Source organism: Euprymna scolopes, chromosome 6, assembly GCF_053919585.1.
Source record: "Euprymna scolopes isolate OS-2025 chromosome 6, ASM5391958v1, whole genome shotgun sequence".
NCBI classification, from domain to species: Eukaryota; Metazoa; Mollusca; class Cephalopoda; order Sepiida; family Sepiolidae; genus Euprymna; species Euprymna scolopes.
Genome location: NC_136487.1, coordinates 29,851,032 through 29,873,852, shown reverse-complemented (window position 1 = coordinate 29,873,852; position 22,821 = coordinate 29,851,032). Strand labels below are relative to the sequence as shown.

The 22,821-nt window shown below is 33.6% G+C and overlaps 1 protein-coding gene across 1 annotated transcript in view; it reads right to left on the bottom strand.

Annotated features, from left to right (window-relative positions):
- Nucleotides 1-22,821, bottom strand: part of LOC145277599 (allene oxide synthase-lipoxygenase protein-like) — an 88,450-nt gene that overhangs the window by 6,127 nt on the left and 59,502 nt on the right. The window contains exons 13-15 of the mRNA XM_080129116.1: nucleotides 13,000-13,105; nucleotides 7,649-7,740; nucleotides 7,277-7,459 (exon numbers count right to left, since the gene is read on the bottom strand). Of these exons, the coding sequence (XP_079985242.1) occupies nucleotides 7,277-7,459; nucleotides 7,649-7,740; nucleotides 13,000-13,105 (381 nt within the window). The remainder of the gene's footprint in view (nucleotides 1-7,276; nucleotides 7,460-7,648; nucleotides 7,741-12,999; nucleotides 13,106-22,821) is intronic.

Below are 22,821 nucleotides of genomic sequence, written 5' to 3'. Positions count from 1 at the left end.
AAGAGAAGAATTTAAGTATAAAAAAATTCTCCTTCCACAAATATTGCTTAAAAATCATTTTTAAAAATAATACGAAGAAAAAGATTTACTTACAAAAAATATTTTCTCACGAAAAAAATTTTACAAAAATTCTTAAAACATTTCAACAACCATTCTTAAAATCTTTTTCTAAAAAAAGAAAGACATAAACTATTCTTCTATAGAAAATACTTAAAAAATATTTTCAGTTATAAAAATATGTATTCATGAAATTTAAAGTAAGTTGATGTTATATTCTTATTTATTGCATTTCCATTTTTATTCATTTTCTTTACATACGATAAATGTTGTTCTTTTTTCTGGCGTTTAAACACTTGATCAGAGCTTTGCATATTCAGGTTGCTTATATCAGCTGCCGGACAATGCCGCGATTATATAACGGCAATGCAAAACTGCAAAACTTCCAAAGTAGCACTTTTTAAATATCGTATTGAATTTTACTTTTTATTTGCCCCCCAAAATGCATATTGCCAATAATACGCAAGGGGCTACGATTTAGGATCATGTGCACCGGGGGATTATGTAAGCAGATGAGCAGCAAGATGACTATTAACATCACATTTAAATTTCTACATGTTGGTATAACCGGGAAGCAGTATAGAAGAATAAAATTCCAATGTCTTGCTAGAGGGAAGCAACTATTAAAATTGAAGACTTTTCAGGATCTTGCTGATGGTCGCTTTTGTCGGGAGTATTTACTTCGAGGGGGGCACAATTGCAGATGGCTGGTCAGAGCACAATTCATTATCGTACTTGTAAAACCAAACAAACACAGGACTGCAAAACTGCAGCGATGGGACTGGGGCTGGAGCCAAGTAATAGCGCGGGACCATTTAGGTCTGAAACGTTTTGGGACCCTGTCTAAGAGAAAGGCACTATCTGTCTAGCACTGTAAAAGAATAAGGCTTGGCAATATTTTTATTTTATTCGTTAAAATTAAAGTTGCCTGTGAATGTCAATTCGGGGAGTTTGAACGATGAACTTTCAGGTAATGTGTTTTTTCAATCATGGCAATACAACCCATTTTGTATGTGTGTACTAATTTATGATGAGAGATCCGGTCAATTATAAAATAATGAAATTACAATTACCAAAAAAAAAAAAATCAACAAAAATACTAGCTGATCAGGCAAAAATATAATAAAGATAGTAAACGATCCCAAGCACATGTAATAATATAATAATGTTCATGTAATAATATAATAATGATCATGTAACAATATAATAATGTTCATGTAATAATATAATAATGTTCATGTAATAATATAATAATGATCATGTAACAATATAATAATGATCATGTAACAATATAATAATGATCATGTAATAATATAATAATGATCATGTAACAATATTATAATGATCATGTAGAAATATAATAATGTTCATGTAATACTATAATAATGATCATGTAATAATATAATAATTATCATTTAATAATATAATAATGATCATGTAATATATAATAATGATCATGTAACAAGATAATAATAATCATGTAATAATATAATAATGATCAGGTAACAATATAATAATGATCATGTAAAAATATAATAATGATCATGTAATAATATAATAATGATCAGGTAACAATATAATAATGATCATGTAATAATATAATAATGATCATGTAATAATAGAATAATGATCGTGTAATAAATCCAGTTCAAACAGACTGAAGCTAGAAATAACGTTAAGAAAGAAATAGCGACAACTAAGAGAGAATTTACGGAAACCACTAAAAAGCGCATCGAAGCACAAAAACTAAGAACTCGAGACTTCTGGAAAATCTACAACAGTGTAGTAAATAATGGGCAATCAACAATTCCCCCACTAACCAACAATCACGAGGTTGTCTCCTCAGCAACCGACAAGGCTAACATGCTTGGCAGTCGGTTTGCCTCCAACTCCACACTGGACCCTTCCAACCACCCCCTACCTGACTTTCCTATGCGGACAGACGCCACACTAGACGATCTGAAAACCACCCCTGCTCAGGTGCATGCTATCATAAAAAACCTTGACACCTCAAAAGCATGTGGACCCGATCTTATCCCAGCTGTGCTATTAAAAAAGTGCTCAGTCGAAGTAGCTCCAGTTCTCTCCAAACTCTACAACAAATGCCTTAATGAAGCTTGCTTTCCGGGCTGTTGGAAAACTGCTTCTGTTGTACCAGTATTCAAGAATTCTGGCGAAAGGACAGACCCATCAAATTATCGCCCCATTAGCCTCCTCCCACTTTTTGCCAAAATATTTGAGACCATAATTAACCATGTTCTAGTCCATCATCTTACAGATGCTAAATTACTGACTCACAAACAATATGGATTTAGACAAGCCCGTTCCACAGCAGACATCCTAACTGTGATCTCTGAACGTATATACCATTCACTGGACAACGCGGGGGAAGGCAGAGCGGTAGCTCTAGATATATTTAAGGCTTTTGACAGGGTATGGCATGAGGGTCTCCTCAGGAAAATCAGATCATGCGGTATCACTGGTAGAATACTTAACATAATTAAATCCTTCTTAGATAAGAGAAAAATCCAGGTTGTCCTCGACGGTCGTACATCTAAACAATATGATATAAATGCGGAGGTGCCCCAGGTTTCTATCCTTGGACCTCTATTGTTCCTGATATTCATAAATGACCTCCCCAACAAAATTGCCTCTGAGATGAGTATATATAATGATGACATTACACTCTATGGCAGGCACGACAGGAAGACGAATGAACACATTTCTAAAAGAATGGCAGAAACACTAGATGAAGACCTCCAATCTGTAGTGGAATGGGGACAAAAGTGGTTGGTCACATTCAATGCTGCCAAGACTAAACTAGTTTCATTCAATAATTACAAGAAACACTCTCTACCACCCATAGCAATGGCCAACTACTCTTTATCTGAGAGTCCATCTTTCAAACTCCTTGGCCTAACGTTCACAGGAAACATGAGTTGGAACAATTACATTGAAGGCATTGCCAGGGCCGCTGCAAGAAAGGTGGGCTCTCTCTACCGTGCTAGAAAACTACTAACACCCGAAAGTATCCTGTACTTCTATAAGGCCACCATTTGCCTATGTATGGAGTATTGCTGCCGCATCTGGGCTGGTGCATCTGCTACTAGTCTCTCGCTCCTTGACAAGGTTCAAAAGAGAGTCGCAAACCTGATAGGCCCTGGACTGGAATCTAAGCTTCAGCCTCTGTCCCATCGAAGAAATGTTGCATCCCTCTGCCTTTTCTACAAGTATTTTAGTGGTGAATGCTCTAACGAACTGCAATCACTTGTACCCCCACGACGTGAGCACCCTCGACAAATCCGACAGGCTGCTAAATCCCACCCCCACACTGTAGAGATCCCTAGATGTAAAAGATCTTTTAACTCCAATAGTTTCTTCCCCAGAACCGCTAGACTCTGGAATTCCAGTCCAGGTCCCTGCTTCTCCAACAGTACTGGCGTGCAGAAGTTCAAGTGTAACGTGAACCGACATCTTGCTGCCCAAATCCCTACATAGTACCCCAGTAGTTGTTGCCCCTGATAGTAGCCCCCTACACCAAAGTGGCAATTTGCCTTGTTTGGGGTGAAAATGTAATAAAAAAAATATATATATAATAATGATCATGTAACTATATAGTAATGATCCTGTAATAATATAATAATGATCATGTAACAATATAATAATGATCATGTAATAATATAATAATGATCATGTAACAATATAATAATGATTATGTAACTATATAATAATGGTCATGTAACAATATAATAATGATCATGTAATAATATAATAATGATCATGTAATAATATAATAATGATCATGTAACAATATAATAATGATCATGTAACAATATAATAATGTTCATGTAAAAATATAATAATGATCATGTAAAAATATAATAATGATCATGTAACAATATAATAATGATCATGTAACAATATAATAATGTTCATGTAATAATATAATAATGATCATGTAATAATATAATAATGATCATGTAACAAGATAATAATGATCATGTAACAATATAATAATAATCATGTAACCATATAATAATGATCATGTAAAAATATAATAATGATCATGTAATAATATAATAATGATCATGTAACAATATAATAATGATCATGTAATAATATAATAATGATCATGTAAAAATATAATAATGATCATGTAATAATATAATAATGATCATGTAACAATATAATAATGATCATGTAACAATATAATAATGTTCATGTAAAAATATAATAATGATCATGTAAAAATATAATAATGATCATGTAATAATATTATAATGATCGTGTAACAATATAATAATGATCATGTAACAATATATGGCATAAACTTTGACAAAGACTTTTCATATCCATTTTCGTAAGTAAGTATACTTTGATAATTGTTTCAGCTTGAAGAAATATTGTATAATAAAATTATTTGGTTTTCGTTCGCGCCTGACCACCATAGAATGTAAATATGTTTCAAAGTTTAACAAGGTTTTTTTTAAAAAGGGCGAGGGTCCACAATAACACCTTAACTGTAGTCTTAATTCACATAAGCTTTTATTTATTTTTTTGAGTTGAATAATATTGTGTCGAATAAATTCACCTATTAATTCACGTACTTATTAAAGTGAAAGTAAAAAAAAATATCGGAACTTTAGACAATTCTTGACACAAATTGCGCATAACTCTTTTTTCCTTCTCCACTTGCACGTGGCACTTTTTCGGAAATAGATGAATAACAAAAAATAAGAATGTTACTTTTTATCTTGTCAAAAGATAGAAAAACTCCTGCTCACATGATTACAGGTCTTTTTAAAAACATTTACATACCTTTTTTATTTTTATTTATATATCTATTTAAGCTTTTTCTGTCAGTGTACTAGAAGGAATACAGTTAATTATAACCCTTTCTGCGTGTTCTTTATATTACAATAGTACAACCCTGAATCCGACGGCGCAATACTACACCGTTCAATACTGTAAAACTAAAACGAAGCTGTTCTGCTTGAAAAGGGTGCCATTTTCTTCTTATTCATATTTATATCGATTCTTTGCTGTAAAACCCTAAAGTAATTACGTGTTTACTTTTTTAATATCCCATTTTGCTGTTTCGGATTATTTTACTAAAGTAAGTAAGGCTTCATTATTTTTCAAAACTGTTTTTTTTTCTTTGTTTTTCGATATTTCGTCGATATTATTTAGTAAGAGTGTTTAGCAGAAAAGCCAACAAACGACTACCCGAAAAATAAATATACAAGAAATAAATGTTACCATAGTCAATAAAAGTTCAGTTCATGTTTTTTATTTGTTTTTAAATAGTTTTTAGTGCTCTTTACTTGAAATAATTAAAGCGAACCGAAATTAAAACGAAATTTGAGGTGATAACTACTTAAATGAATTTTTATATACACTACACATGCCATAATCGAATATTCCTCAAGCACAAAATAACGGAAAATATTAAAATATGTTTATAAATATTCCTTACGTTGACGTAACTCTCTTAAATTGACAACACAGAATGCTCAGGTGTCCCTCCTTCAAATTGAAAACGGGGCTTTCCATTCAAAGTCGCTGCCATTTTGATTTTTTTAACCGGTTCGTGAATTAATTTTTTTTTTTTTTTTACAAACTATTTAAAAATACAAACCAATGAACTTTTCTACGATAAAAGTAACTTTTATTGACTATGGTAACATTTATTTCTTGTATATTTATATTATTATATATATAACATTTTCTCTTTGTAAGGAAACATCATTTTGTTGGTCACTCTTGGCTACGAATGGAAACAAAGTTGATATAAAAAAATATTTTTTCGAGAAAATTATATTTATTTTCATCACTTTTTGACTGAGGGTAAAATGTTTGAGTATCAAAACCTATCTCTTTATAACTCCCTCATTTTCATAACCTATCATACTTTCATCAATCCATTTTCTGTAGGCTGTTTTTGAACCCAGTCAACGACGGGTACTTCTGCTAGTATATATATATATATATATATATATATATATATATATATATAATTACTGTATATATATGTATATATATACACACAGTAAATATATATATATATATATATATATAGAGAGAGAGAGAGAGAGAGAGAGCGAGAGAGAGAGAGTAATTATCACATCCACCACAATCTTGTATTTCTAAATCATCCTATGAAACACCATCACAAACTACAAATTAAACAACATTTATTTCAGTGAAACATTAGTGTTTGTATGTAGAAAAATAATTAACATTGATTTCGAATATATTATAGGTACTAGCAAGACCCGTGTACCGGTATTGCCCGGTGGAAGTATGGTCTTCACCCCAACTGTAAAAAAAATATTAAACTACGGTGGTTAGTGGGAACCATTGCCGACCCAGTAAAATAACGGAGACTGGAGCCCGTGTCCCTAATAAATGTACTGTGGCGAAGTAGCGACGCATTTCATATATATTTATATATTGAAGAGTTTAGCTTCCAAAGAATCGACTCCTTTTTTATAAATTATCCACGTCTCTCGCGTAATAGGTCACTTTCTTCTCTTTATACTCTTCTTTTTTCTACCGGTGATGTCATTTCACATTCATTTATAGCTGCGCAATGTTAAAGACGGTGCACAGCAGTAATAGCTGCCAGTGTTAGCCAATCACGGTTCCAGCTGCGGGCATTATAGCAGTGAGTGTCCAGCATCAGTTGTGTATCCTGTTTGACCACTTTATATCAAGCGTGTGTCGTTTTGTCATCTCCCTAGAGTGGTTGGTACAATAACTTTGCGGATTAAATAAACTAGATGTCAACAAAGAGCTTGACCAAACCAGCAAAGATATCCTTAGAAGAGACCTTGCAGCAGAGAGGACGAACAGTGGTATTTAATGATACGACATAAACAGTAGTGATTGAACATCTGAAGCTTTGGTATGTCGCCTGGCCTCATCTCCTTAGTTTTATAGCAATACAACAGAATGCGGCGGACGAGACAGCTATTAACAACATATGTAGAAAACATGTACATTCTACAAAACCTCATTATTATACCTTGTCTATATATCATTTTTCATATGTAATACTGTAATACTACTATTATCACTCCCGGAAAATGCCGAGTAGACTTTCTTGTATATAACAGTATGACAAAATTTGATATTCTTGGTGTTGGTTTTGTTTTACCAATCTATTATTATTCTTATCTTTGTTTAGCAAAATACATAAAATACAACAAAATTATACTTTGTCTCTGATGAGTTCTCCACGTATCTGTGCCGGATAATTTGGTGGAAAAGCGTATTCGGCATATTGAAGGAAATTCACGGCCGCATGACCAGCGCTGCATGTGTATATGACGGCAGAGAGCACCATCACTAAATCATCGATCGTATTAAAGCCACCTTCTCCATCTTTTTCAGGGACACCCTGAAATTTAAAAGCAAGATAATGCATGAGAAAATTTTAAAATAAAAAATACGTATTCCCGTAATTTTTATTCTTTAATTTCAGATAAATTCACTTTTGATTGAATTGCCAATTTATAGACGAAATCATCAAATAATTTATGTTAGTACATTAATTAACGAAGAAATGAAAGTAAAGAAATGAACTTACCGACAAACCAATTCCACCACTGGTTGTTTCTCTGGCCATTTCTTTCGCCCAATCTTGTATTTCCCAATCATCCCATAAAGCCTCATCACAATCTACAAATAGAACGTTTATTTGAAATATAATTATCATAACAAGCTCCCTCCCTACCAATATCTTTTATTCTTACCGACCAATTTGGCATAGTTGTAAAGATATCCGCTCATGATGGGTAGTGATCGAGGTTAAATGTTTAGTTGAGTAATGCCAAAGATTTAAAATTGGTATTAAATATTACTTTTCTAAACATTATAAGGGAAGAATCAAGAGCAAGTGGAGTAATACTAAAGTGAAGTGGAGCCCTTCCATATACCGCGCTGTAGTAGCTACTGCAAAGGGAGTCTTCGTCGGTTTTAAACCATGTAGCTAATTCTTTATTTCAATATATATATATATATATATATATATATATATATATATATATATATATATATATATATATACTAGCAAAAGTACGCGTCGTTGATTCGGTTTAAAAACAGCTTACAGGAAATGGACTCTGATTTATGAAAGTATGATAGGTTATGAAAAGGAAGGGTTGTAAAGAGATAGCTTCGAATCTGGGGGTATCAAAACCAAAGCAAAATATGATGAAAGTAAAAATAAAAAAGATAAACCCCATAATTTATTATACCATACCTGTTCACACTGAAACACTTATCACAATATTCTGTGGATCTATATTAAAAAACCTTGTTAAACTTTGTGGCATATTTCCATTCTATGGAGGTCAGGCGCGAACGAACATCCCATAATTTTATTATACCATATTTCTTCAAACTGAAACATAATTATCAAAGTATACTTACGCTTATAGATATGAAAAGTCTTTATTAAAGTCTGTGCCTATTTCCATTATATGGAGGCCAGGTGCGAACGCAGACCCCACAATTTTATTATAACATCCCTATTTAAGTTGAAACATACTTATCAAAGTATTCCTATGTACATCTATATCAAAAACACTTGGAAACTTTTTTTATAATTTTTAATTTTTTTATTTCCATATTTTTGGACCAGGCGCGTACGCAGACCCCACACTTTTAATGAATCATCATTATGCCAGATCAAATACACCCATTCCTGTATCTCGATACATCCTCTATGATTATATGTGATCATTTTTCTATAATAGTCAACCATACAGGAGCCTATTCGTGACCAGACACACATAGAGACGTTCAGCTTTATATATATATATATATATATATATATATATATATATATATATATATATATATATATATATATATAAAATATGAAAATATGTATGGCAATTAAGCTACACAGAATATCCCGCGTTCGATTCTCGTGAGAATTCGCCAGGCTCAGGCATAAGCCTGACGAATTCTCACAAGAATGAAACGCGATATATTATGTGTAGCTTAATTGCTAAATTCATTTTCATAATCATAATGTATCGAGCACTATTGGCGTAAATACTGAAAATTTCTGTATAAATTATATCTTTGTATATTAATTTATGTGATTGAATGAAATAATTATATATATATATATATATATATATATATATATATATATATATAGTAATTTATAAAATATATGTGGCGATTAAGCTACACTGAATATTCTGCGTTTTATCCACTCTAGGACTCTTCAGGCTTATGCGCGAATTCTGTGGTTGTTTATCGTTTTCATATGCTCCTCTTCTATCGAGATTGTAGTTAGTCAATCAGCTATATATATATATATATATATATATATATATATATATATATATATATATATATATATATATATATATATACCAGCGGTGGTTTACGTTATGTTTTGTAAAAAAAATATAAAAACCGAATGAAATTATTAAAATAAACAACGTTTCGTCCTTATTTCAGAGGACATCTTCAGGATATTGAAGTAAAAATGCAAGAAAAGAAAAATTCATAGAGCATACGAAAAAGAGAACAGTTTTTAATCCTACCCATGTCGGGAAGGACAAACATATGTGTGCGTATGGGAAGGTTGGGTTGTTCAATGTCTATATATACACTTTTAAAAATACGTTAAATAAATATGTACACTTTTTTTCTGTAAACTTATTCATTTTGTTGAAGTATTTAAGGAAAAACGGTTAGCCAGGATCTGTTTTGATATTTTGTTCTCTGATTATTATTTTCCTTATGCTAGGGGCTACATGGTAGAAGCCTTTTCTTTGCGTAATAGTATTAGTATTTAATATTAGTGCTGATTCTAAAAGTTTTCTTTTGGCTCTATCTATCACGTATTTAATAATTTTCGCATGATCTAAATTAAACGAGTGATCGTGTTCTGCACAATGACAAAAGAGTGCATTTAGGGCGTTACCGTTCCTTATATCTCTTCTATTTCATTTCTTACGCAAAGAAAAAGCTACAAATATACACTATAATATAAACAGACAGAAAAATAAAATAAATACCTCACTACTAAACAGACATCTTTTCATTCCCACCTACACCAAAAATACAAAAATCTACGACACTCTTAATAGACTTGGTTTTCACTTGATACAAACAACTTCCACAACAATAAAACATACATTAAAAACTACCAAACATTCTCCCAAAACCCTCACATCCGACGCCGGTATATATTCCATCCCATGTAACAATTGTCAACAAGCGTACATAGGAGAAACACAGCGAAAATTGAAATTAAGACTTTACGAACACAGAAGAGATATAAGGAATGGTAACGCCCTAAATTCAAAAACTGTTCTCTTTTTCGTATGATCTATGACTTTTTCTTTTCTTGCATTTTTACTTCAATATCCTGAATATGTCCTCTGAAATAAGGACGAAACGTTGATTATTTTAATAATTTTATTCGGTTTTTTCTATTTTTTCTCAAAGCATATATATATATATATATACATATATATATATTAAAGCAATCATGAAGGGAAGACGTATTTCTTCGGAATTCATTTTATATTTAAAAAAAAGACCGAGGAGAACAGGAAAATGGATAGCGACTAAAAAATAAAAGTAGCGAAATAGAGGAAAAATAAAATAAAAACGAATCAATTGACATGTTTCACCCTCATTCATCAAAATTGGAATCGAGGGATTTATTTTTTAGTAATTTGTTTTCCTTAATGATAAAATCTAAAAAAAAAAAAAAAAGAGACGGGAACAAGAGCAATCATATTGGGATGAATTTTAGAGGCTTATCAGGTTCAAACCCAACATGCAGTTCTTTTGCTTACAAAAGGGAAGGCTTCCTAAGATGAACGTGAACAGTCTCCACGACTTTTAGATGATATACGGAGTGAGCTCGACTCAATACGGAGAAAGAGTCGATGCTGAAGTTCGTTGCACAATCCCGGTATTTAATAAAGTGTTCCGTTATAGCGGATCCATATATGTTGTTTACAGCGTCGGTTGGTAAGAATGTTCCATTCCTGATTTTGCTCGGTACATGTTGTTGCATGCGACTTTCCAATTAGAAAGACGTTCGACCTACGTAGTCGGCACCGCAATCACATTTAAATGAATAACTGACATTATTAATATGATGAGATGGTAGAACATCTTTTTTATTGGAGGCCATTAATGGTTTTGTATTATATACAACACACACATTTGAAGCAAAATAACATCCTTCAACAGTTGAACTAATTTGTTTGGTGAATTTTTCACTTACTTTCCCTAACCATGGCTGGTGCATCTGCTACTAGTCTCTCGCTCCCAGACAAGGTCCAAAAGAGAGTCGCCAATTTGATAGGCCCTGAACTGGCATCTACGTTTCAACCTCTGTCCCATCAGTGAAATGTTGCATCCCTCTGCCTGTTCTACAAGTATTTTAATGGTGAATGCTCTGGCGAACTGCAGGCACTTGTGCCCCCACGACGTGAACACCCTCGACAAACCCGACAGGCAGCTAATTCCCATCCTGATACAGTAGAGATCCCTAGATGTAAAAAGATATTTCTACTCCAATAGTTTTTCCCCAGGACCGCTAGACTCTGGAATTCCATTCCAGGTCCCTGCTTCCTCAACTGTACTGACATGCAGAAGTTCAAGTGTAACGTGAACCGACATCTTGCTGCCCAAATCCCAACATAGTACCCCAGTAGTTGCTGCCCCTGATAGTAGCCCCCTACACCAAATTGGCATTTTGCCTTGTTTGGGGTGAAAATATAATTTTAAAAAGTTGAAACAAATTATATTATAATAAAAAAAATGTGAAGATAATTTTACCTTGTAAATGTCTAAAGTATATATCACGCATTTAAACATTTTGCGGAGATTATAGACTGTTCAAAGAAATTAGATGCATGAACTTCAAAGAATATCTTTGATAATAATAATATCTCGTGATTTAAACTCATATTTCCTGTCTTGTATTTATTAAAAATTTTCGGGCTTTTTCTTATTATGATAAATCGATCCGGAATCTGTAATTCTGATTTTAAACATGTTTATTGCTTGAGGTTAAAACTTTAAAAATACTTACCATAATAAAGTTGTATATATTCATTGATTATACTATCCTGGAAATTTTATTTCAATTAAATGAAATTCTTGTAAACATTCCGGATTAAAAACTTTATTGAGTATCTAAATATATATTTATTTCCATAAAAATACTATTATTTATTAACATTTTCAAACGCAGGAATGAATTATATTATAATAAAACAATGTGAAGATAAGTTTACATTATAAATGCCTAAAGTAAATATCACCATTCAAAACTAAGACGCACTTAAACACTTTGCAGAGATTATTGTATGTTCAAAGGAATCAGATGCACGAAGTTCAAAGAATATCTTTGATGATGATGATGATGATGATGATAGTAGTAGTAGTATTAATAATAATAATAATAATTATTATTATTATTATTATTGTTGCTGTTGTTGTTGTTGTGGAACAACAGTGAAAGTAAGGACAATCAAGTCGAGGTTCGGTTAAGGAACAAGTGTATTAACAATAATGTACAAATATAGGAAAGCGTGTATATCTGCTGGGCACTCGGCTATCAGTTGAAGTGCAGTCGCATCTCTCTCACCGGTGTTAGAATTACTAGCGCTATTTATAGTGCTAATCGGTGCAAATTTCTCTGTTCAAGGAAGGCCGGTGGTGGTGGTGGTGGTATTATTATTATAATTATAATCATTATTATTATTATTATTATTATTATTATTATTATATTTCGTATTTAAACCTATAAGAATGTTAGGCTTATTGTCCTGTAATTAAGATTTTTAAGATTTTCAGGCTTTTCTTATGATGATTCGACCCCAAATCTTTAATTCTGATTTTAAAACAAGTTTATTGCTTGAGATTAAAGCTTTAAAAAATACTTACCATAATAAAGTTGGACATAATCATTGACGTAATTGCGAATTATGCTGTATATAAGCAATGAATCATCTCTGAAATAATAATTAGGCAGAACTTCGGGATCCTCGACCTGAAAGTTAAATAAACAAACGCAATAAAAAAAAATTAGCACTCAACATAGCACATATCAAAGCATAATCTACTTCGCTTGGAATCAATCAATTATAATCTAACAGCAAACGTAATTATCAACGTTTTCCATAATTTTTCAACATATTTATTAACAACGCGGCAATGTTATCGAAACTAAATACCAAATGTTAATTGATTTTATTTATTTATGTATTTTGCTTCTTTACTCATTTTTTTTATATAACATTCTTGATATTTTAATGTCAAGCAACACTTTATTTTTGCTACAAAAATGTAATTAACCATTTTTATAGGTAAGATTCTTCAACATCTTCAAATGAATTACATTTTTGGTATTATTTCCGAATCGATAAATTTCATTATTACAATCTTTAAAATCATTAGTCATGCATTATCTTATTAGAGAATTATTGAGTAAAATGGAGTATTGCTGTCATATTTGGGCTGGTGCATCGGCTACTAGTCTCTCGCTCCTTGACAAGGTTCAAAAGAGAGTCGCGAATCTGATAGGCCCTGAACTGGCATCTAAGCTTCAGCCTCTGTCCCATCGACGAAACGTTGCACCCCTCTGCCTGTTCTACAAGTATTTTAATGGTGAATGCCCTGAAGAACTGCAAGCACTTGTGCCCCCACGACGTGAACACCCTCGACAAACCCGACAGGCTGCAAAATCCCAGCCCCACACTGTAGAGATCGCTAGATGTTTATATATATATATATATATGTATATATATATATATATATATATATATATGTATATATATATATATAGAGAGAGAGAGAGAGAGATCTTTCTACTCCAGTAGTTTCTTCCCCAGAACCGCTAGACTTTGGAATTCCATTCCAGGTCCCTGCTTCCCCAACTGTACTGACGTGCAGAAGTTCAAGTGCAACGTGAACCGACACCTTGCTGCCCAAATCCCTACATAGTACCCCAGTAGTTGTTGCCCCTGATAGTAGCCCCCTACACCAAAGTGGCAATGTGCCTTGTTTGGGGTGAAAATGTAATTTTTAAAAAAATGACTTGTATAAAATTATGTCGTTGAAATATTGTTTTGTTTTTTTTTAAGATAAAGTTTGATTGCTGATATTATTTGAATTACTGAGACTAATTTATTTCAATTTTATTTATTTGCGAACTGTCAGTTCCATTTTCATAGTTCTTGTTTCAAAACGTTTCAACCAACTATTTCTCTGGTCTTCGTCAGGAGGTTAACAGTGACGGGATATGAATGTTGAATAATTTAACTGCCTCCCCGGTAATTAATTGTTGTCGCCTCACAATGTTTTCGCTAAATAATACTTTAGCCGGCTTCGGTGGGATTGACACCGCAATTTTCAGACAATACTCAACTAGAATCGTAGAGATTCAACGGTTCTATCCACTGCGCTGTGGACCCAGAAAGCGTTGAATCTCTACGGTTCTATGCGAGTATTGTCTGAAGATAGTGGTTACAATTATACCTAAGCCGGCCAGAGGAGTAGTAGGCCACAAAGTGGTGAGATGACAACATCTATAGAAGGCAAACATTAAGATGAGGAAGATGAGGAGATTCTCCGATAAGTATCGATAATCGATAATTATCCGATGAAAGAAGAAATATGCGATTTTATCCAAAGCTAACACCTTACACAACCTGAAATCACGCGTACATTTGAAAAGTTTTATAACCATACAAGTCGAAAGGCCGAAAAATCAACAGTAGGTACTTTGATATGACAGTGACTCGTTCGAAGTGAATGTTTTTATTTTAAGCACAAGTGTACCAGAATAATTGACTTTTTCATTTTAAACTTAAATTCAAGCCATTATAATCGCATAAGTAGTAAAGCCAGGCATAGTACATAAGCAGGAGGCAGGTTTAGAATGAATGTTTTTGTTTAGATCAAAGAATTATACTTGGCTTTTGTATTTTAATTTTTAATATAAGCCATTACACAGGAAAAATAATTTTATAAAAGCAATAGTAGGTTCTCTACAGTGCAATGTAGACTACACTGTATTCTGGACTAAGTCACTGCGATAAGGCATGTGAAGCTCCCCCGATGCACCGTCATGGGTTTTTAAGTAGAGCACGCAATCAATCGATTTACTTGAAAATTACCGATTTCACCGATTTTTGATAGTATATATATATACTATGATACAGTGAATAAAATATACTGAAAATATATCTTCACTCGGCTAAAAATCAATAAAATAATTTATTATACATTTTAATAAATGTATCATAATATATATAAGAGTCCTAGAGTAGATGAAACGCGGAATATTCAGTGTAGCTTAATGGCCATATATATTTTATAACTTACTATACATATACATATATATATATATATATATATATATATATATATATATATATGTATAGTAAGTTATAAAATATATATGGCCATTAAGCTACACTGAATATTCCGCGTTTCATCTACTCTAGGACTCTTATATATATTGTGATACATTTATTAAAATGTATAATAAATTATTTTATTGATTTTTAGCCGAAAAGATATATTTTCAGTATATTTTATTCACTGTATCATTTTTCGCGCCAAAAGGATCCAATTCACGTCTGCTCGGTCACATTTTGTAAACAAAACAGAAAATAAGGGGAGGAGGAGGCCTGCGAACATGAGGAGAAGGGAGAGACAGATACTCTGAACGAAGAGTGTAAAAGGAAAGAGAAAAGAAAGATAGAGAGAAATAAGAGAGAAAAACTGTGTAGAGGAAGAGAGAGGTAGATCGTATATGGAGAGAGAGGCCTGAAAAATTTGTCAACAGACAGTGGAGCTTCGCGCTTCAAAGCGATAAGACGTAAGTAAGCGAAGGTCGGGTTGGCGAAGCCGGCGAAAGGCGACGACGTGGTAGCGGCGTCGCGTAGGTAAATATCGACAACACCAGCCGATGATCAGCGGTCAAAGTTAGAATACTGACTGAACAAAAGAATGAACCCAGCGAAGGAAGGATCCATAGAGCAGTGAAACTTTTACTATAAATCAAGGGCTTCGATGATCTTCGGAAACGAATAATTGGAGCAATTAACACGCACGCGCGTAATGAAACACAAATAATCCGAAGGACAAAAAATATGAAAATTAACCTGCGCACGCGTAATCAAACATAAACAATTTATAGGAAAGAAATATATATATATATAAAAGGAGACGAAAGAAAGGTCACATTTCAAAGGACATTAAGTGAGTTTTTCAATCAAAACTTTCATTTCTCCAACATCTCTCTCTAACCCTAGAACCTGTATCTAATTGAGCAGACGATATCTTGTTTTATGTGAACATTGACTGTTAATATATTTTTCTCTCGGTAGAATTTGAATCATTAAATCATTTCATTTAGTTAGGCATATTTAATTTTCTTTTCTTGAATTGAATTTTATTTTATTTTATTTTTATATAAATAAAAGTTTGTTAATTTTTCGGCGATATTTGTCCTCGTTATTTCTTATGTGAATTCGTTGTCCAGTGCATTTCATTTTATTGTTGTCTTCGGGGCGGTTGTCTCATTCCCATAACAACGCATTATTAAGGAACCTGGGAAACTTTTTTTATGTATATATTTCCTTACGTCACCCATCTCTACCGTCCCCAGTAGAACTGGGATACGTCGTAAGAAATTGGGGGCTCGTGCCGAAATATACCCTCCCTGAAGATACCCTGGACACTCGAACACATTTGAGGTAGCGAGAACTAGTTTGCTCAATATGTCGGGAATATAAGAATTCCTAGATTCCCCTACTTTTGAAGAATTATGCAAGTTTAGAAAAGACAGCATCATAGCAATAGGTAGACATTATGAACTAGACCTTGGGCCAGGTATGAGAGGAGCATTGTTAGTTAGGATAGTAACAGAACATCTCGTCGACAATTTCTTAGTCGACGAAGCGGTTTTAAGAACTCTGTCAGAAGGTATGCCCGAACCCCACCAAGAAAGACCGGAGGAGTTCGATATCCCCAAACATGCTCGCCTTGTACGGACGTTCTACGAATCGAATGTGGACGGGTACTTCCAAAATTTTGAAAAAAAAATTGCTCTGAGTGCAAAATGGCCTCTACAAGTTTGGCCCATGCTCTTACAAACCGCATTAAGAGGAAGAGCACAAGAGGTATATGCTTCCCTCTTGATTGAGGATTGTTCAAATTATAATGTTATAAAATCTGCCATCCTTGAATCGTATGAATTGGTACCCGAGGCATATCGACAGAAGTTTAGGTCATACCGAAAACAGAAGGGACAAACCTACGTGGAATTCTTTCGGCAGAAAGAAACACAGTTTAATAGTAGGATTTCTGCTAAAGATGCACAGTCCGATTATAATAGACTCCAGCAGAATGATCCTGAGGGAAGAATTTAAACATTGTGTCCCTGACGACCTAAAAGTGTTTTTGAACGAACGCCAGATCGCTACAGCCTATGAAATGGCGATTCTAGCTGACGAGTATGCTCTTACACACAAGACGGGTAGAAATAGAATTGATCCATTCGAGGGTGAAGTTCACACAAACCTTCGGAGAATGTCTGTTACCGACTCTAGTTGGAATACAGGTCCAGAAAGTACTGTATATCGACCTCCCAGCCCAAGAAATAGATCCCCGAAAGCAAATCGACCACCCACCTATCAAGGGATCGACAGGTGGAAACCCATAACATGCCACTATTGTAAGAATGTAGGACACATCATGATGGACTGCCCGGTAAAGAAAGATACCGAACGTAAAAAGGAAATAGATTATAAACCTCAAGGCTTTATTACCTCGTGCAAGATCTCTACAAGAGACAATGAGGACAGTATTAGAAAAGGATACCAACCATTTATATCAGAGGGTCTGGTATATACGGTAGATAATCACCAGGATCGATGACCAGTAAAAATCCTGAGAGATACGGGGGCAATGATTTGGCCGGTGAAAAGGTGATATCAAAAACTGAGAATAGTAACTGAGGTAGATGCTAATAGAATCGAAAGAGATAAAGGAAGGTTAATCCATATACGAAGTAACGAGAAAATTGACTTACCCCAACCATTGTTAAAAGCTGAATTAGAACTAGATACCCCACCGACAAATTTAAAAGAAGGCAATAAGCATAGTGAAAACTTAGAAATTCTCATGAATCCTGCAAAAAACCTTAATTTAAATACAGTACCAAAGTTTAGAAATCCGACATTACACACCAAGAAGTGTTACCGAAATAAACATATTCAGGAAATTAATGTCTAATAAACTGAGAACCCGAAGACAGCATCGTTTAAAAGATTTGATCATAGTTAAATTTTTTTGTTATAACAAGAGAGGTTCAGTTGGTAAATTTCGATGTCAGATTACGTTATGTGAAGTTGGATGACATAGATATCCAAAATGACCGACCCGTATGAAAAAGTTCTTCTTCGAGAACTTTTCTAAAATTGGTAGGAGATGTGATACATTTATTAAAATGTATAATAAATTAGTTTATTGATTTTTAGTCGAGAGGAGATATATTTTCAGTATATTTTATTCACTGTATCATTTTTGAGTGTTAATATATTTTTTCTCGGTAGAATTTGATTCATTAAATCATTTCATTTAGTTAGGCATATTTAATTTTCTTTTCTTGAATTGAATGTTATTTTATTTTTTTATATAAATAAAAGTTTGTTACTTTTTCGACGATATTTGTCCTCGTTATTTCTTATGTCATTTCGTTGTCCAGTACATTTGATTTTATTGTTGTCTTCAGGACGGTTGTCCCATTCCCATAACAACGCATTATCAAGGAACCTGGGAAACTTTATTTTTTTTATATATTTCGTTACGTCACCCATCTCTACCGTCCCCAGTAGGACTTGGATACGTCGTAACAACACACACACACACACACACACACACACACACACACACACACACATATATATATATATATATATATATATATAACAAATGACAAAAGTCTATATTCAAAGTTTCATGATGTTGACCATCTTACAATTTATTCCTTTAATTACGTTGTCATTCACAATTCTTGACAGCAATTGTTTCCTAGCGTAATTTCTATATTAATAAAGTAGTTGCAGGCATTCCCCTTTAGACAAATGTTTCGTAAGTTTGCAACAACAGATGCTACATACAAACTCAGTACAATTAGTCTAATAGTCTTATGTAGCTTTCCATCATCATTGCGTGATAATGAAATACAAAATTGCATTCTACAAGCAACACCATAACAGTCGCAACATCGTTAGAGGAAGCAGTCGCTATTTTTATTTATACGTTATTTATCCTATCACTGTTACCAGTAGTCACCGGGATTCTATGATTACACCGACCGTAATTAGCTCATAAATACATAGCTCTAAAACAATATTTTCAAATGCCGATTCAGAAATAATAAAGCCTTCTTCGTCAAAGTTCGTCAATTCTGATTGGCTAAGCTCTGATAATTCTCATATTCCAGAATCTAGTTTTTCACGTTATAAACAAATGGTTGCTTACATTATAATATGGCGTCACTAAGAGACATACTATTTCGCCCGGTATCAAGTTCATTTTAAGCATAAGTCATTTCCGTAATGAAAGATCGAAAAATACAAGAGATGGAAAATCATTAAACGAATATTCAATATCCAGTTTACTTGCTTTTTTTATAAAGTTAAAACACGCTGTCTAATATAAAAATCTCCTTCGTCGTTGTCGTCGTCAAAACAACAAAAAAATCATACAGCTCTTGCAATCGAGATGTTTACCATTGAACACAATGCGTAATACAGACTAGTACTCCGTTCCCTTTGTATTTTACTCCAGTTTGTATACTACCTTTCGCAAGTTTTAACATTCTGCTTTTTAGAATCTTAAAAACATACTGTCAACACTCACAACACTCTCTGTAGTCGTCGTTGAAAACCACAGCAAAAGAGCTTCCCTCGATTTAAACCTTTCGCACAAATAGAAAAAAGGTGGCAAAGTCAATTTTGGTAATGGGGGTTTGCACTTGATCAAGTACACTCCAGCATAGTTTGGAAGACCTGAACAATAATGCCCCTACCATTTACTTTTTTTTCTTTTTATCACTGTTACGTAAATTTTTCAGACGATTATCAGCGCTTATAGGCTTAAATTGGAATTATAACATTCTACTACAGTGGACACCCACCTTTTGGACACTCCTTTTGCTGCCACTCACATTTAGATTTTCCTTTTCAAGACGAGAAATTGTTACTTCAAAAGAAGGAACAATACGAGAAATTGTTATTTCAACGGAGGGAACAAGGCGATAAATTGCTACTTCAACAAAATAGACACGAGAAATTATTTTTTTAAATTTTTAATAAGACGGAACACAGTGGTGACAGCACCGCATTTTCCCAAAACACCATATGGAATTCGATCGATACATTTAACTACCTACCTTAGCAGGATATGACGTTTGACACTTTATATAGGAGATACGAATATTTAGTCACTGTTGACTGCCAAAAAAGAAGCTATGGACCACAGAACACAGTAAGTTCCTTGATTATATTTTACCCAGGAAGATGAGCGTGTTGGAATTCTCCAAAGCAGTCACGCTCTTATCTGAACTCTGTAGCCCGAACTAGATCCTTTTTCATAAGGAATGGAAATGTTTCAACCGTCGCAGCTATTGTTAGCAAACACTGTGAGGATTTTCGGCTAGCTGAATTATCAGCAGGCGATTTCAAATGTTTGATTTTTGCACAGTCTCTTTTCAGCAAAAAACACAGAGATAACACGATGAAAATGAACAAGTGCTCACTCTTCAGAATTTGGCTGTGCAATGCCAACATGTAGTTAGTGTAAAGAACTACTCACGAAACATTGATGGATCAGGTGTGTCCTACATACGAAGGAGTAATTTCAGATCAAAGGATTACTCTCATGGGGGAAAAACAAACGAAAAGAAAAACTAGGCACAATCAAAGCTTGACCATCCGATCCCCAAACCGAATTCGCCTACAGAGGCGTGCAACCGTTGCGGAGGACAACATTGGTTCGATAGATGTTTTTACAAAAACAACATATGTAGAAAGAAAGACCACAAAGTGACATATTCCACAAGGTTAGACAAACAAGATTCGACAGGAACGTCGAGAAGAACCGGTGGAAATACTTCACAGTCAACATCCTCAATAAGATAGTGGAGTTACAGACGTAGAAAAGGTTGAAGAAATCAACGATGCATAAGACAAAGTAATCAACTCGAGCAGTCACAGGCGATAAAGTAAAATTTAAGGGAGAACTGACACTCACTGTGACGTTAAATGGCACTACGAAAAAAGTTACAGTTGATGTGCATAACATATCAGAAACGGATTTGGTGGAAAGATTTGAATTATGGGACCAACCTATAAACAAATGTTGCTACATTCGTCTACAAGGGCTCAACGACTAAAGGACGAATTAAAGGAAACATTACCAGAAGTTTTCTCATCGGGTCTCGGAAGCCAGTTTTCAAGAAGAAATGAAACGTCCTGGTTGCGACAACTGAGAAAATCGAAAAGGAATCGGCTACAAAAGGCCGAAATACTATCGAAAGTAAGCAGCAGTGATTGGGCAGCCCCTACCGTATACTTGACCACTTGACCAAAAAGACAAATCAGATTCGTGCATGCGCGGATTTCTCAACAGATCTTTTTCTTACACACTATGATCCAAACCTGAAAAAAAAAATAGTAGCGAGTGATGCAAGCTTATATGGTGTTAGAGCTTATATACTTCATATAATGGCCGACTGTACCAATAAAATAATTGAGAAGATGTCAGGTAGATGACGCCCGCGATACACCACCGTTAGAGAAATAACCACTCGACATTATTTTCGATACATTTGATCTCGAACCTCTCCAAACAGCACCTGAACAAAGATGGTGGATTCGGAAAAGAAAGGTCACCGACCCAATAATGGTCGATACTAAACGTAAAAGTATTAACAGCTTTTGGGGCGCACCTCTAATACCAGGAATAATAAACTATTCCTTGATGTCACTTCGGCCAATTATGTCACTTCCGGGGAACTAGAAGAGTATAACCAGATAAATTATGCATTATATTAATACTTAATACGTATTTATTAAATTGTTACTGTGCCGTTCTCGCCATGTATTCAACCATTTACCCCACAAGATATATAAAAAGGTAAAAAATAATTGAAAAAATGTGATTTCTGCTGATATATATATATATATATATATATATATATATATATATATATATATATATATATATATATACTCTTCAGAATAGTTTTTATTTACCAATCAGTTGTTATGGAAACGTGAGATTGTAGGTTTACAAAATATTACTGGCAATAATATTTTATAAGTTATCCCATCTAAACAAGAATTGCTCGATATGCAAGATAGAGCAAATAAATTAAATTGTAATTCAATGAATTTCAAAAAACTCTCATTGAAATGAAATGAAGTGGTTGAGTTTCATATCAAAGAATTTTTATTATTCTAAGCAAGACAAAGAATGCTTTAGAAAATTAATCTCCTTAACCTATAGGGTTTCGATGTCTTCTGATAAATTTATTATTTTCACTTTGACTTTCCATGTCTCACTGACTTTAGCGAATAGGGTGCATACCTTTATAACTATTTGCTAATATTTTCTCTCCTCTGATGAGATGGTAGACATCGAAACCCTATAGGTTAAGGATATTAATTTTCTAAAGCATTCTGTGTC